Genomic DNA, 15,023 nt, shown 5'->3' with positions numbered 1-15,023 from the left:
TCTAAGGCTGCGCCTGATAACGCATAAACTAAGTTTAACTACTAGAAAGACAACAAAATACATTACGCAGAATTCCACTACAAGCCTGTTATTCTCTCACTAAACTTGGATGTAAAGACCACCTTCTCTGCAGGCTTTGAGAAACTTGCTACAGTTTGTTGTCAACATCAAATCTATTTGTAAACTTCACTACCGCCATGTATTGTAATACAGGCCTCATTTGTCGGATTCGACTTCGGCTGGATATCCCTCAAACAACAGCTATAGCTATGCCTTGCGGCGCTTTACGCCGATAGCCTCTTGAACTATTAATTTACACAGGCAGCTTGAACTTCTTGCCTGGAGCACACGTGTGTAGTACACCCAGAAAAAGTCGCTGTAAGAGAACCGTCTGCACAATGCCAGCAATGATGGCAATCCAGTCCGTGTGGTAGGTTGAGGGATTCTCCGACATGTAGCGCCAAATCCAGTTGGGGATATTACAGCGCGCGGTAGATGCCCAGAGCGAATAGGTAGTGAGTGGTGATGGTCTCGGCCTCGCCAGTGCGCTGGAGCATGAAAAGCTGCGGCAGAATAGCCACACTTTCTAGCCAGATGGAAAAAGTCCACATCACCTCGAAGAACGAGTAGAAGTGAGGGAACAAAATGGCGAGGATAAGGGATATCACCAGCAGCAGATACTGTACGCGAAAGGTATCGAGATTGGGATCATTGGTCGGGCGGTAGGAGCTAGTCATGAGGTAGATGATGTAGGACTGGCATCCAATGAAAAGTACTTTGAAGATGAAGTTGTAGGGGCTGTGCGTCCAGAAGAGGTCTGCCGGGGGAGAAGACAAAAGGTCAGCGAATTGCCTGGCTAGGAAGCGTAAAAATCCCATTTAGTGCGAGCATAAGAACTTTTTCTGTAGCTTTCACTGCTAGGAATGAACGCAATCTTTTTGTTCTACTTCGACGTACCGAGATATCTAGTGATGTAAACGAGCAGGTATAGGACCTGGACTTGAAGCTGATGCCAGCACAACTCTGTAATTATACATGGAAATTGTTAGCCGGCCACTGTCTCAGTCACATTATCTCCTCTCTCCAAGAAAGGAGTGTTTTCAACGGCATGTGTGGTGTATGCATACCTTTAACGCACGCATCTTGTGTAGCAAGATCAAAATCGACATGAAATGCGACAGATCCGCCACAATGCGGAACAGATTGAGCGACATTGTGGGCAATTGCGAATTGCGATGGAGAAAGTCTACGGTTAGGCGTATCTCGTTGATACTGGCAAAGCGTACTTTCAGCTGCCTTGTTTGTCGTCGCTTTTGCTGGTCAAGAAACGGCTAGAGAGGAGCTAAGCTTTGGAGCTGCGTCAGGCGTGTTGCGTGTTATGAAAATGACAAAGAGACGAAAAGAGGATAAAGAAATGAAATAGAGTAGTTGCTTTTCTCAAAGGAAGAATTATTCGGTCGTAGGTTAGAGCTAGTCGTTGAGTGTCGCGTTGCTGCAGGACTTCAAGAAAGCCATTTGACCATTAAAGCTGTCTGTCCTTTTTGCGCCTGATTTCTGATTCTGAATGCACGGAAGTTTCGTAACGTTAGAGTGTGGCCCCTTGACCTTAGAAAGCAACCTAGCGGCTAAGCAAGGCTAGGTTAAGGCAAGGCCTTAATAACCGAAGATTCTCCTCAAGTTGTGGTTATTAATAGTAGTAGTGGACCCACTTATAAGGCTGTAATATGGTATTACTTGGGTAGGTTTTTGGATTTGCAGGCCGTAGCATCCCAGTCTCCTAATCTATTACCAATCACCATCTTTATGATTCGATCGGCTTCAGTTGTGCTAACTATCTTGTAAGGAGAAGAGCTATATAAACGGAACTTGCCTTGAAGAAATTTCTCGATTCCTACTGATGCACCACTTTACTCTTGCTAGTATTTCCAGCTTTACATCTCCAAAGTTCTTTGTTGCAGTCGATACCCCGTTCCCAGCACCAGCACCTACACAAAATACACACCTCAACGACAATGGCAACAGTTGGCGATACAAACCCTCTCAAAGTCACCTTCATCCACAAAAACGGCACTCATGTCATCACCGGCAACCATACAACCACGCTTGCCGATGCGCTCCTTGATCTAGGCAGCTTGGTTGATGTGGAGCCAGAGCAACTCAAGCTCATTGTCAAGGGCAAAATGTACACCTACGCGAAAAATGGTAGTCTTCCCCTTGCTAATTTCGCCAACCTGTCTATCAAAGTCATGGGGACCTCCAAGAATGAGAAGCAAGATCTTGAGTCAGCCAGCGCTCGCGCCCGTGCCCCAGCAACTAGTAACCAAAATCGGAAACGGGGTCATCCACGGTGCCCAAGCCTAGGCCTGCTCCGCCTCAATACGGTTTCGATCGGATAGAGCCTCTACAAATATTCCCCAACTCTGATATTGCCGAGGCAATGCTACAAAGACTCAGCAACGACATTGGCATCCGTGCAGCCATGCGCAAGTTCAAACTAAATGTCGGTCTGCTGACTGAGATGGAGCCTGTCACTAACACGCAAGTGACACACGAGGGCACCACACGGTTACTTGGCTTAAACCACAATATGGGCCAGGCCATTGAGCTGCGTCTGCGTACCGACAACCATCGCGGCTTCCGCGACTATAAGACAGTGCGACTGACATTGTGCCACGAGTTGGCACATAACCGCGTACAGGACCATAACCACGAGTTCTGGGATTTCTGCCATGAGATAGAACGCGAAGTTGCAAAATCCGCCACTTTCCACACGCTTGATGGCCGTTCGGGGTGTTGGGTAGCTACGAGGCTGCCGATGACAGCGAGATGCACGAACATGTCGATTTTGGCGGCGCATCAGAAGATGCTAACAGAGCGCGCAGAGAACTGCTTGCACGAGCAGCGGAGAAGAGGTTGCGAAATGTCGACGCTAACAATAAAAAAGATGACCAGTCTCGCTCCCAAGGGAATGATGTATCGCCACCCGAATGACGGCATTGATGGCGATAGCGAATATAGACTACACTAGGGAATTGCTTCTTTGTTACCAATACACCTTGATGATTTACGACCCTCGTATTCTTTTGTAGAATCCTCTTTGTATAATTGGCGTTTGGTCGAGAGGGTTTTGCGCTACTATAGGCGTCCATCAAGTAGCCCTGTGTGGCGCAACTAGGAACAAGTCCCAAGTTTCTTGACGAATAGCCCACACCACACGGCAGAACATATCGTCTACTACAGATCCCACAGCTCACTAGCCTTTCGCTATATTAGCGAGGCGGACGCTAAGCAGTGTATAACAAGCACGGCTCAGCTGGATCAAACCTCCCATTTATCTTCTTCCCACACTGGCGGTTGCTCTTCTGAGCGAATAGTTATCACAAGATGTGTGATCTTCCATGATTAATGGATAGATAGATGCCTCTTTCCAGCTATGAAACAGGCCAAGGTCACTATGACATAATCAGCTACAGCATGACCAGAAGCTCCTACGTTTAGGGCCGTAGCTTCAAGTTACATGATTAGTCAAATTGACCTTGATAATCAAAGGCAGCATTATCTCAAGCATAGCCTAACTATATAATGCGCAAGTCAAACTTTTCAAGAAGCGAAAATGACTTATGGCAATGTGCTTAGGAAGTTCTACACAGTTTGAGTGATAGCGGACATGAAGAATTCAATATAATTAATTCAAAGTAACTAATTCAGCATAATTTTGAACAATTCCAAGTGTCCTTTAAAAAAGGACCAATATCACAATAAATCTTTACATGTCGCTTCAGGTGTAGAGCACAAGCAGACTCAAAAAAGAGGCCTCCAAGAAAAAACCCAAAAAAAATAATAATGCAAAAACTATGTAGCCGGTCTTGTCCACTCAAATAAATCATGGGCCTCACGACTCCACGGGTCTCCACTAGCCCGTGTAAGCCCCGGGAATCTACGAACGGGCGGGAGAGTAGGTTTCTCTCCTGGTACATCAACGTCCTCTTCTCGTTGACCATCCTGCCCCGGTTTTTGGTACTGACCTCTATCCATACCTTCATGATCCCCTCTCAATTGTACTACAGATGAAATTTCTGGTCGGGTAAACCCTCCCATACGTAAAAGAGAGGCTCTGCGATTGACACCAAGGTTGGAAGTTGGCATAATGGAACAACCGTGTGTCTGTAAAGCGCCTTCCGTTATTGCGGTAATAATAGAAGGACCATTGCTGTCAGCCCTCATATTTGCTGTGGTTGCTGTTGTTTGGAATTAGACTTATTGAGAAAGGAGGGTATTCGGAAACGCGGGAGCGTAGGCGCTTGCGACTCGGAAGCGGCCTCTTTGTCACATGCGTTCGTGATTATGATGTTCCTTTCAGATGGTGGCGAATCTTCAGGAATTAACTGGCCCTTGATGAGAGGTTTATGCAGTGTATCAGTAGTGCCAGAACTTGAACCAGAAATCACAGAACATATGGGATCTTGAGAGGCACTGTTGGGAGCTAAATCTAAATTTGCCTTGTGCCATACTTTCAAGGTACCCCCAGAACAGGATTTTTCGGGCAGAATGCGGGATGCGTTAGAGGTAATAACTGGGGGCAAAGGGGCTGTAACTGGGATATCAGGGCTTGCGCTGTGATTCTTTATACTGGGGCCTTCCACGCCGGAATTGATAGCAGGAGCAGGGTATAAAGACATGGGCGATGGGTCCAGGTCTAGCTCCATATCCAGCCCAAAAAAATCATCTCCAAGACTAGATTGTTGGGGGTCTAGCTGACATGGAGTTTTTATTGAAGACTGAGCCCCCTGAACATCTATGACGTCATCACTAGGGGCCGGTGACCTTGACTGTAGTAGACTGGATGGGCGTTCGGGTCGGCGGAATGCATCAGGTAAGAGCAGAGTTGGCGGTGATAAAGGTGAAACTGGCGATGAGCTGTGCATATCATTCAAAGATAATGATGGCTGAGATGTCTCGAAGAAAGGCGCTTCTAGATGAGAGACAGATTTTTTATGTGGTAATAGTGAGCAGTGAGACGGTGACGAACGACATTGAATTGAAGATGGAGCGTGGGAGGTAGAATTAGGCGATGTCCCACAAATTCCATCTACTTGTAATTTAAGCGATGGCGAAGAAACTTTGGGGAGGGGTATCTTGGGTAATTTCTGGGTTGAATCTAGAGATGCCCCTCTTGTATGAGCCTCTTCTGATTTATGTTCTACAGTAACAGGTGCTGTAGTGCTTTCAGATGATGTAGAAGAGGTATTGTGAGGAGGCAAAACAATGGCATTGGTTAGAGGGTGCAGGCAAGTTTTATAAGGTGTGTTCATAAAGGGAGTGGAAGATGGAGAACTAAGCGGAGAAGGTTGTCGTAGAATCTCCCGTGCTTGTGGCGGAGACTTGGGAGGTGATTGAGAGATGTTAGATTGTGCTTGGTTAGATAAAAATAGAATGCGCAATGCAAATATCATCATCTCTAGTTGGGACAAGGTCCAAGGTGCCAGGACACATTAATGGAGTCGTATCCCTCCGGATGGCAAGGCCATCTTTCTTTTGAACAAAATCCCTGCCCTTGCCTTTGCACTGGACTTGAGCACCCATATCTTCCTGCTCGCAGACTAGAAGTTCCTCATTAGCAGGCAGTATCATCGAAGCTGGGCTTTGGAGTGGTGACATGGCCATAGGTAGAGGGGCAGATATCATAAGCCTCTTTCTTTTTTCCGTGGCTGAAGCTGCAGCTCAACGCGCGGCTGTGATAGTTGCTGAGTAGCATTGCCCATTTTAGGTTCGCTGGTGCCGTGCTTTTTAAAAGTTTGGTCTCGAGACAGCTCTGGCGACGATGCGAAAGTTTCCTTCGCCGTCTTATTTAGTTGAGGTGTTCTAATTTTTGGAGACGCATCTCGAGTTCGTTTCTGGGTGGCAGTGGTAGCATTGATCTGATATGTTTTCTGGCTCTTCTCTCCTGATATTTCTGCAGTTGGTCTTCTAGTACTTCTATAGATGGGGTTTTTGACGTCAATCTGTTGGGTGCTTGATTTTGAGATCGAGGACATTCTCTAGCGGTAATAGGTGCAGAGCTTCTTTCCAAGATATTTTCGCCATCTCTGCTGTCATTACTATTATCATCAATATAGATTGTTCCCGAGGATAAAGAAGTCGAGGTTTGGCTTAAGGGTAGATTTGTTCCTAGAGCTGGCGTCCTCGGGGATTCACTTGGGGAATTCCTAGATCTTGTATCCCGGTAGGATGTTCGAAGGGATGTGACAGAGGAAGATAATTGTGCATCAGGGTTGATCGAATGCAGACGTGGAATAGCTTGGCGAACAGGAGTCGATCTACTTGGGGCAGTTGATAGATTAAGAGCAGCGCCAAATAGACTTGTTGCATATGTAGACTTTTGTGCCCCGCCATTCTGCCGTTGGCGTTTGGCAGGCGGAGCATCTGTCGGGGCGACAGCGGCAGCTGCTAGTGGCTGCGATGACGCTACAAGTTGCGCTCGCCTTCCTCGAAGGGTGAGCGAGGGATAATTGCCCGGCCAATGGGTCCTCTAGAAGGAGTCTTGGAAACAGGAAGGCCGGCTAGCTCCATGAATAATTTGCGAAGATTCAGGAGTATCATGTAAGGCAGGTGGCACGGAACGAGGGGGTTGAAGCTAGTTGCTGGAGCTCGCCGAGAACCTCTGTTCTGTAATGGCGTAGCCGCTGTGCTCTCGGGCGGCGGGGCTGTAGCCCGGTGCCTTCTAGTGAGTAGCTCCGTGAGATCCTGTTCCTTGTAGCCCTTGCATTCGCAGACCTGAACTACAACGCCTCCTCTGTCGAGATAAATCTCTTCGCCTTCTTGGAAAATCAAATGCTCTTGCCAGTGCATGTCCCCGACTGAGTTTCCCCGATCATCGTAGACCATAACTCGCTTGTTGAAGGTATGAAATTTAAGACGGCCATCTTTCCATCTTTTCTGTTTCCGCTTTAGGTCATGGGAGAATAAACATGAAAACTCGATGACGGGGGCCATAATGGGCCTGCTGGGGTAGGGCCAGCGATGGGGCTTTCGGGCGATTGAGAAGCTCGGTTCATGTGGGATAGGTAGGCAACGGCTTTAGGAAGATGAAGGGTGAGGAGGTTGCTGGTTGAGACATGCGAAGGCAGGATAGTTTACAGGTCAGGAGAATGCGCAGGTTTTACATAAGTTCATTTTCTGTGCTAGTAAGGCGGAGAGATTGCGGAGAGTAAAGTGACGAGAAAGGAATTTTCAATATATATAGCACATACCCTGCAGCCCAATTCAAAGGCAGGGCGGGGCTGGGTCACGAATATTGTTCTGCGTGATGACAGTGGTTGCCTTGTTTGTGAGCTCTTTTGGCTGGCGCCGTTGCCATCGGTTGTGACGGGAAAGGTCGCGTTGATTGGAGAGCGCGTTGGACTTGCTAGACCCACCCACAAGCTAGCGCCTGTTCACGTGATGAAAAAATTGATGGCATGTGCTTGTTACCTGAAATCAGGAGTATAGTACCTACTGAGAATTTTGAAACAATCCAAATACCCACTTCTGCTTGGCCACTGCTCCAACTTGCTCGGATGGACAGGACAATAGTGCCTGGATCGACATCAAGTCGGTTCGTACACAACAGGCCACGATCAGAATGAATCTTCATAGGATGGGGCAGGCAAAGTGGATATGATGTGATACTTACGCTGCGTGAGTTTTGTCCACTGAGGAAGTTGCCAAAGTTAATGCTCTCCTATGGATCCTAAGGATATAACACATGTTGAAAATAGAAAATTCAAAAATAAATAATGCTTGCTTTCAAGGCTAATAATGCAATTCGATATCACACAATATTGTAAAATCACAAACCACTCAACCACAATATTTCTCCAAGAGCCTCATCATAAGTCGTCTTATAATTTAATAAAGACACCTTTCTTATCACCACTCTATAAACTCCGTTTTGTCCATTTGTCCGCCATTTCCACGTAAACCCGCCTCCTTGCATAAGCATACTGTTCAACTGAACACATTAGCTGGCCCTTAGAAGCTCGTCACCAGACCAAAAGAGAGACTTAGATCCATACTAACCCCAAGCACAGACCTTGCAGTGCCCTTGTAAGGATTCCTGGAATCGGACCTTGGGACTGGCCCATGGTTGGCCCTAACAATGTTTTACTCTTGCCTTTGGTTCCTCTTGCTGGTGTTGGTACTGGTGGTTGGGCTAGAACTTGCTCTGGTCTTACTGTACTTTTACTGGTTGGTGGTGCTCTGTCGCCTGCGGCAAATCATAGTATCCATCGATGAAACAGCCTGGAAGGACGCCGCCGCGTGCCATGCCATGCCCATGCCCCATACCATGTTCGTTTGATTTGAATCGCATTAGAGAGACTTGGCCTCTACCTAGAAATTCGAGTTCTTTTTTTAAGTTATGGCCTAGCTAACTAAGGTGTCCATATCAAGATGTGGCGCGGTGAGCCATGCATTTTCCCTCCCTAACCTTCTTTTTGTCTTTCTAGTTTCTACGTTCTTCTGTTATCCAATTTTGAAAAGGAAATGAAGGCCGTTTTCTTTGTCTGATTCCCCATTGCTAATTCTAACACAACTATTGTTGTGCATATTTTCTTCATCATCTTTTTGTTAGCCTTCTTACTCTGCCCTGAGCTTCTCCTCTCTATCCCCCACCCTCCTTTTTCCCTACCAAGCATTCGGTCGGAGCTTCAGGAATAAGCTGTCTACTCACTGGAACTAACCTGCTCCTCTGTGCTTGAAACTGGAGCCCATATAAAGTCATATTCAGTAGTCTCTTGCGATCCCGGTCTTTTCCTACTGTCATCTTATCCCATTGCGCTGTTGATAGACGACCACGACCAAGCCCCTAACGGCAAGCAACGGCAAGCAACGCGAAACACCCAGCATGCAGGCTACACGGCGGCAGCTAGGCAAGCTGATAAACCGCGATCAAGTCGAGAGCAGCCATGCCTCTGTCGTCATTCGCGAGTATGAAGATATCGATCGGCTTCTAGCTAGATTAGTTGACGACTCAAGGAGCCTTAGAGATTCCTGGGTCCATCTGGGAATTTCTTCACTCAATACTTCTACTGAACTCTTGGCCATGTACCGCCCGTACATCGATGATTCTCCTTCTCCCGAGCCTACCAACCGCCCCCCCGAACGGATCCCTGAACTACAAATGAGTCAAGCCTCAGCTCTTGAGGTTGTGTACCATGAACTGAAGGCTGACATTGTCAATGAGGTCACCATGTTTGATGCTGGGGTAATTAATCCTGCTAGTAAAGCCCGTGAACTTATTGCTGGCTTTCGCAAAACTATCAAAAAACGGGAGGCCAAGCGAGTCGACTTTGAAAAAAGCCAGGAGAAGGTTACCAAGATCCAAAAGAAGACCTCTGCCTTGACACCTAAAGAAGAAGTCCTTTTGACTAGAGCTCAGCAGGATCTCGATCATGCAAAGGAGGTAAGAAATATCATGCAGGCGCCCGCTATTGTAACAATTACGATAGCCGCTACCATCTTCAAGGCACATAGAAGCTACTTTACTGACTAGGATATGTAGGAACTATCCATCATGGACGAGTATCTGGAGACTACTCTCTCTAAAGTTGTTGGTGCTACTATGCAACTTGTTATTCCACTTGTCTCGTCACTTGCATCTACTCAAATCAGACTTCTCGGTATGACCTATACGGCTCTACACAATTACTGCCAGGAAAATGATTTCCCCTCCCCGGCCCCTGATATGGATGAGATTCTAGCAGACTGGACGACGGCTTTTAAACCAGTCCAACGCCAGTTTGAAGCCATTAGCTTCATCTCCACCGGACGTGGCCGTCTTGCGGCTCTGGATCTCGGTGACGATACCCCGCCACGCCCCACCCTTGGCGCCCGTGCATCAACCACGGCGTTAGCTAGAAAGGACTCCACGCCTCCTCCGCCTTCTGGTCTAAGAGAAGGTCCCCACACCCTTGCCCCTACAGACTTTACGGCTGCCGCTCGCCTTGGCTCTGCTGCCATTCGTACGCCTGTCACACGAGCTGTCTCGGTTGAACACTTTGGTCATCAGTCAACGTCACAGACTCACTCGACGCAGGCTCACCGCCCCGGCATGCCACAACCCTCATCAGCACCTGTGTCCTCTGTCTTAGCGACTAAGAAGAAGCCGCCGCCGCCGCCTCCCAAGAAACCTACATTGAAAAAAGCCGAAGAGTACGTCATTGCGCAGTTTGACTTTGCGGGCCAGGGAGCTGGTGACCTACCGTTTCGTCAAGGCGATCGCATTAAGATTATAAAGAAAACAAACACAGACCAAGACTGGTGGGAGGGTGAGATTGGGAACGCTAGGGGATCATTCCCAGCCAACTATTGCAAGCCTGCATAGAGAGTGAAAATACTCGAGGTTAAGTGTTTAACAGGCTCCCCTATGACATTTATTGTGTATCTTACCTCACCCCCACATATGATTTGATTCTACGTTTATTGTTTTGTTCTTTTCCTTTTTTTGTATGCAAGATAATAATATATACATTTGTCTACTTAAATCAGATGAATCTAAAATAAGTCTCTAGGCTAGCTTTTTGATCGACATGAAAACCTTCGGGTCTTTGATAACCATGGCTTTGTCTTGTTGCTTGTGTCGTGAAAACACGGCATCTTGCAAGGTAAAAAAAAACCCTTACAGAGACAAGGTGGAAGAAATATACCACCGCAATCAATCATACGTGGGATAGATAAAGAGAAAAGTTCAAAAGTCAAGATTAGATATATAATGCACCATGCCAATGTCAAGGCGGGTGGTCCGCCAAACAAGGAAAATAAAGAACAGATAGATACGGATTGTATGGACACACTGCTTCACCCACGAGCTCTTGGGTCTCGCGGAGATTTTGGGTTTACAGCCCCACTGCAACTACGATCGAAGTATGAATTGGCACTCCCGCCTCCAGCTGCAGCAAATGAATGTGCCTCGAGATCCATGGGTGTCACTGGCCCTGGGCTGCCCAGTGGATTAAGACGTGGAGACTCGGGTCCCAGTGACCGTGAGGGGGTGTGGTAGTTCTGTGTATAGTATGTGGATGTTGATTTAGCGCGCTGGTGCCCTTTTGACGCAGTCCGATGATGTTGGCTAGCATGTATGGCTGAGTCGACAGGATTGCCAATGGGCAGAGCCTGACCGTCAGTGTATTCGTCAGAGGAATAGTACAAGGCTTCATCAGGATTCATGCCCATACTCTGAGCGGCCTGTCGGCGCGACTCTTGGCTCTTTTCATAGATAGAGGGATAATATTTTCCCATGGGCGCAGTGCAGGGGGGGGGTGATATGTCAGGTCGATCGACTTGCTCGGCAGCTTCTTGTGATGGAGATAAGGATGGAGGGGGTCTGCGGTTTAGAATCGGAGGCTGAGTACGCGGCCGTGGCCCATCGAGGGGATCAACATCTTCGTAGTTACTATTGCTTAGCTGGGTGTATTGGCCAGCTAGCGTGTCTAAGCCACCAACACTGGTCATACTAGATATCCCGGGTTCTCGGGTGGGCTTGGAAGATGTATTGAAACCGTGAATGGTCCGCCAAGCAATAGCCGAGTTAGTATTGGAGTGCCCTGGAGCAACTAGAGGATCAGGGCACCGAGCAGATGAAGAAGAATATTCAAGATGCTGCTTGGGGGTAGAGGCATAAGAATTGCCCCTTCTATGGGAAATAGAAGCCGATAGAGAGCTTCCGTGGTCGAGCCGAGAAGATATAGATGGATGGTGAGATCTGTGAGCTGCTGAGTGCTGGGCAGCAGCAGACTGAGCGAGAGTTATAGATTGCTTACGTGCCTTAGCACTAGCAGAATGAAAGGGATGAGAACGTTGGATACGAAGACTTGGATCTTCGTGGAGAGGAAAATAACCACTAGAGAAGAGAAGTGGTGTTAGTTAAACTAGGAGTAAAACTCAGTCTTAGGCTATAACTAGAATGTATAGACTTACCCAAGGCGATCTCCACGAGCAGAGAGTGCTTGCTCTTCAAGATATGATTCTCTGCGCGGAGGAGGGGCAATGGCGATGGGATTGGAGCGGTGTGGATCGTAGGTAGCGTTGAGGCCGTCTAGGAAGAAATATGGGTACAGTTATTAGCAAGATTAAAGAAGCGCGCAAGGATGCAGAAAGAGCTTAAAGTGAAGCAGATTTCGTTTCAATATGTAGACAAGGTGACTTGGAGAAGATGTGACGATGGCCAGGGGGCTCCAAGACGGGGTGTAAGGAGAGAAGAAAGAGGGTGAATACAGAAGACGAGTGTGGAGAAGAGAAGAGGGAGGGAAGGGGTAACAGGATGGTGAAGATTGGCAGGTCAGGTGTTAGTTATGACGTTATACAAGTGCAAGTGTAGCGCAGGGCAGCCATGCCAATGGCTTGTTCTTCTTTTGTGGTTCTTTTTTATTCTTCTGTTTCACTTGCCCTCAACGTGTTCCTGGTGCCCTTTGACTTCTCCATGACTAAGTGTCAGGGTTATTTCATTGCTCTTTTATCCCTTTTTGATTTTTGATTTTGTTGGAGAGAATCATAACAAAAACCAGATTATGGAGAAAGCCAATGTCAATCACCGAAAAGGGCTTGGATATTTTCCCCACTAACCTTAACACTTGGCGGCACTAAAGCGCGGGGTTTACAGCCATGGACCCTGTTCGGGATATGATTTTTTTTCTATGCTGAAGAAAAGGGAGGATAATAGATTGTCAAGGCAAACGGGTCTTGTTCCTAACGGGTTGGGGAGGGGGCTATGACGACATAGAATTTTAAGAGGGCGTATTTTGTCCTCTTCACTAGAAAAGGAGGACGAATAAAAATGAGGGGAAAAAAAAAGGGAAAAAGCGACAAAACAAGAGGGAGAAAGCAACATAGGAAAAAAAGGCAATGGGTAGAAATTTGACAAAATCCCTCGCAGCAACTTTTTACTTTTCTTCTTACTCACCTGCGGTCAACTCCTGGGATCGCGATGACCGTCCATGACGGGCGCCTGTAGTGTGTCGTCGTTGGCCTTGAACACGCTCTTGATCGTCCTCACTATTATAATCCCAATCGCTGTCTTCGTCGACTTCGGAGTGTTTTGGCGAATATGAATCATTCGAGAAATGACCATCCTCATCGTATTCAGAACGGCGTCGTCTAGGTCGTTTAGGGGCCTGTCTTCGTTTCATTGCCACACTATCATCAGTGTCTCCATCATCGTAGTAGTCACGGTCGCTGCCCTGACTGAATGCAATCGCGTGAGAGTGACGTCGGTCAATGCGAGTTGTATTCTGACGATTGTGGCCGTGCTGAACAAGACTATGATCCATGTATGACTGGGGAGCAAAAGATTGGCCATAGGCTTTGTTGGTACTGGAAGGAGGGACTCCACCTCGGCTGTAGAAATCGCGAGATTTACTGCTAGATGAAGATGTGTCTTCGGGACCTAGTTCATCCCAGTAAGCCGGATTGCAGGACATGGCAATGTATGGCTAGTAAGAATAGGGAAAGGAGGAAGAGAGATGGGGAGTAGTTGGTATCGATTGGCTTTGTCGAGACTAGAATAAATGCTAGATGATAGGGACTACACAGCCTTGTTGATAGTACTATCGCCAGATAGACAACAGCAAAACACAAAGCCCAGCCCGATTACCACACTTGAAGCATCAAATATGAGAAAGCATGTACTGGTCTAGAGAGGAGGGCGAGGAATGGCGATATGCTTAAGTAGGAAAAAGGACAACAAAATGGACGAAAAAATAGGGAAGCAAAAAAAGGTAAAAAAAAAATTCAACGATCCTTGAGATCACATAAATTGCATGTCGGCCAAAAAAAGGAAAAAAAGTCTAGGGAGTAAAAGAAAAAAGAAAAAAGACCAAACCAGTCAATGGCAGCTCTAAAGAGAAAAGAGAGGAATAAATAGTATCGTGAAATGATAACTCAGTAAAAAAAGGAAGTAAGAGCAAAAAGAATCGAATATTTTCTCAGAAGAGGGGGCAGCTGCTTCTTATAATTCTCGAATTTTGCGTGTTGTGTGTTACAGGAAGGTGAGGATTTTGTTGCACGCAAGAAGGCAGGTAGGTTACTTACCTGTTTCTAGTTGAACATAGGTGCAAAGCAGAAACAAGAGGAAATTGGGACGGAGCAAGAAGGCGAACGGGCCAATCGAAGTGAGCATAACGAACATTTATTGCGGTAGAAGAGTTACAAGATAGATGCAAGATAGACATAAAGTTGGAAAATAAATAGTACAGAGATAAATATGAGTCAAGCACAAGATTTCCAGAAGCAACTGTAGAAAAAACACCATACGATAAAAAAAAATGCCAATACTACTACACACTACAAAGCAACTGCTTCTTTTCCCTTCCCCCTCCTCCCAGGGACGATCAAACCATGATCCACTCAGGGTTTCTGTGTTGTCTTGTCCCCATCCAAATAATAGAAAAACCCCTCCCCAAAAAACCCCTATTGTGACATGAGCACAAGACAAGGAACATAATTCCCTATAAAAGAAATGCAGGCTTTTTTCTTCTTCTTCTTCTTCTTCTTCTTCGCGGAATGACGATGTTGCTCAATTGAATTCGATTCAGTCTAGTGCTAAGCCAGTCCTACTCCAGCATAGCGTCAAACTAAGACTAGCTAGAGCGGAAAATAACAGGGCAACATAGCTCATACACTGGCTACACTCTTTTGCCGCCAGTAACCAGTACTCCACTAACTATGTGCACAGTATGGAGCACATGGCCCTGCTCTACAGAAAGGTGGGTGGGTGGGGATAGTTAGAAGTGGGGCACCATCAATAGAGCTTCACTAAAAGCTCCATCCAACAATCAATATCCAACCTCTCACTAACTACCTTTGCTGACCTTGGTACGATTGAGCCATTCTACCCAATGAAGCAGAATCTGTAGGACCAATGAAGCATCCCTACGAAGTTTTCCAACCCAAGCGATGCTACAGATGCAGGCACCAGACAAGAATAAACCCGAGTCCATCAGAAGCACCGCTAGATGTCCAGTGTCTACATACAACATGCAAGAAGGCGA

The 15,023-nt window shown here is 46.8% G+C and overlaps 5 protein-coding genes across 5 annotated transcripts; 2 read left to right on the top strand and 3 right to left on the bottom strand.

Moving 5' to 3' along the window:
• Positions 1 to 479: 479 nt before the first annotated feature.
• On the bottom strand, positions 480 to 1,214 carry HOO65_060709 (ER lumen protein retaining receptor; the record flags this gene model as incomplete). The annotated part of the gene is made up of 2 exons (XM_071004053.1): positions 480 to 856; positions 1,139 to 1,214. 2 exons carry the CDS (start codon positions 1,212 to 1,214, stop codon positions 480 to 482), a joined length of 453 nt encoding a protein of 150 aa, XP_070858059.1.
• Positions 1,215 to 2,012: 798 nt separating this feature from the next.
• On the top strand, positions 2,013 to 3,028 carry HOO65_060708 (Ubiquitin and WLM domain-containing metalloprotease; the record flags this gene model as incomplete). Its single annotated transcript, XM_071003989.1, has 2 exons — positions 2,013 to 2,337; positions 2,397 to 3,028. 2 exons carry the CDS (start codon positions 2,013 to 2,015, stop codon positions 3,026 to 3,028), a joined length of 957 nt encoding a protein of 318 aa, XP_070858058.1.
• Positions 3,029 to 6,465: 3,437 nt separating this feature from the next.
• On the bottom strand, positions 6,466 to 6,993 carry HOO65_060707 (uncharacterized protein; the record flags this gene model as incomplete). The annotated part of the gene is made up of 1 exon (XM_071001207.1): positions 6,466 to 6,993. The coding sequence occupies one exon, from the start codon at positions 6,991 to 6,993 to the stop codon at positions 6,466 to 6,468; it is 528 nt and encodes a 175-aa protein (XP_070858057.1).
• Positions 6,994 to 8,884: 1,891 nt separating this feature from the next.
• HOO65_060706 (Protein hob1) lies at positions 8,885 to 10,363 on the top strand (the record flags this gene model as incomplete). The annotated part of the gene is made up of 2 exons (XM_071003876.1): positions 8,885 to 9,442; positions 9,542 to 10,363. The coding sequence occupies 2 exons, from the start codon at positions 8,885 to 8,887 to the stop codon at positions 10,361 to 10,363; spliced, it is 1,380 nt and encodes a 459-aa protein (XP_070858056.1).
• Positions 10,364 to 10,836: 473 nt separating this feature from the next.
• HOO65_060705 (uncharacterized protein) lies at positions 10,837 to 13,454 on the bottom strand (the record flags this gene model as incomplete). The annotated part of the gene is made up of 3 exons (XM_071003690.1): positions 10,837 to 11,878; positions 11,956 to 12,073; positions 12,938 to 13,454. 3 exons carry the CDS (start codon positions 13,452 to 13,454, stop codon positions 10,837 to 10,839), a joined length of 1,677 nt encoding a protein of 558 aa, XP_070858055.1.
• Between the last annotated feature and the right edge of the window lie 1,569 nt (positions 13,455 to 15,023).

The sequence above is a fragment of the Ceratocystis lukuohia genome, assembly GCF_044167205.1.
Source record: "Ceratocystis lukuohia strain C4212 chromosome Unknown Supercontig6_pilon, whole genome shotgun sequence".
In the NCBI taxonomy this organism is placed as follows: domain Eukaryota; kingdom Fungi; phylum Ascomycota; class Sordariomycetes; order Microascales; family Ceratocystidaceae; genus Ceratocystis; species Ceratocystis lukuohia.
This window is presented reverse-complemented; position numbering and strand designations above follow the sequence as displayed.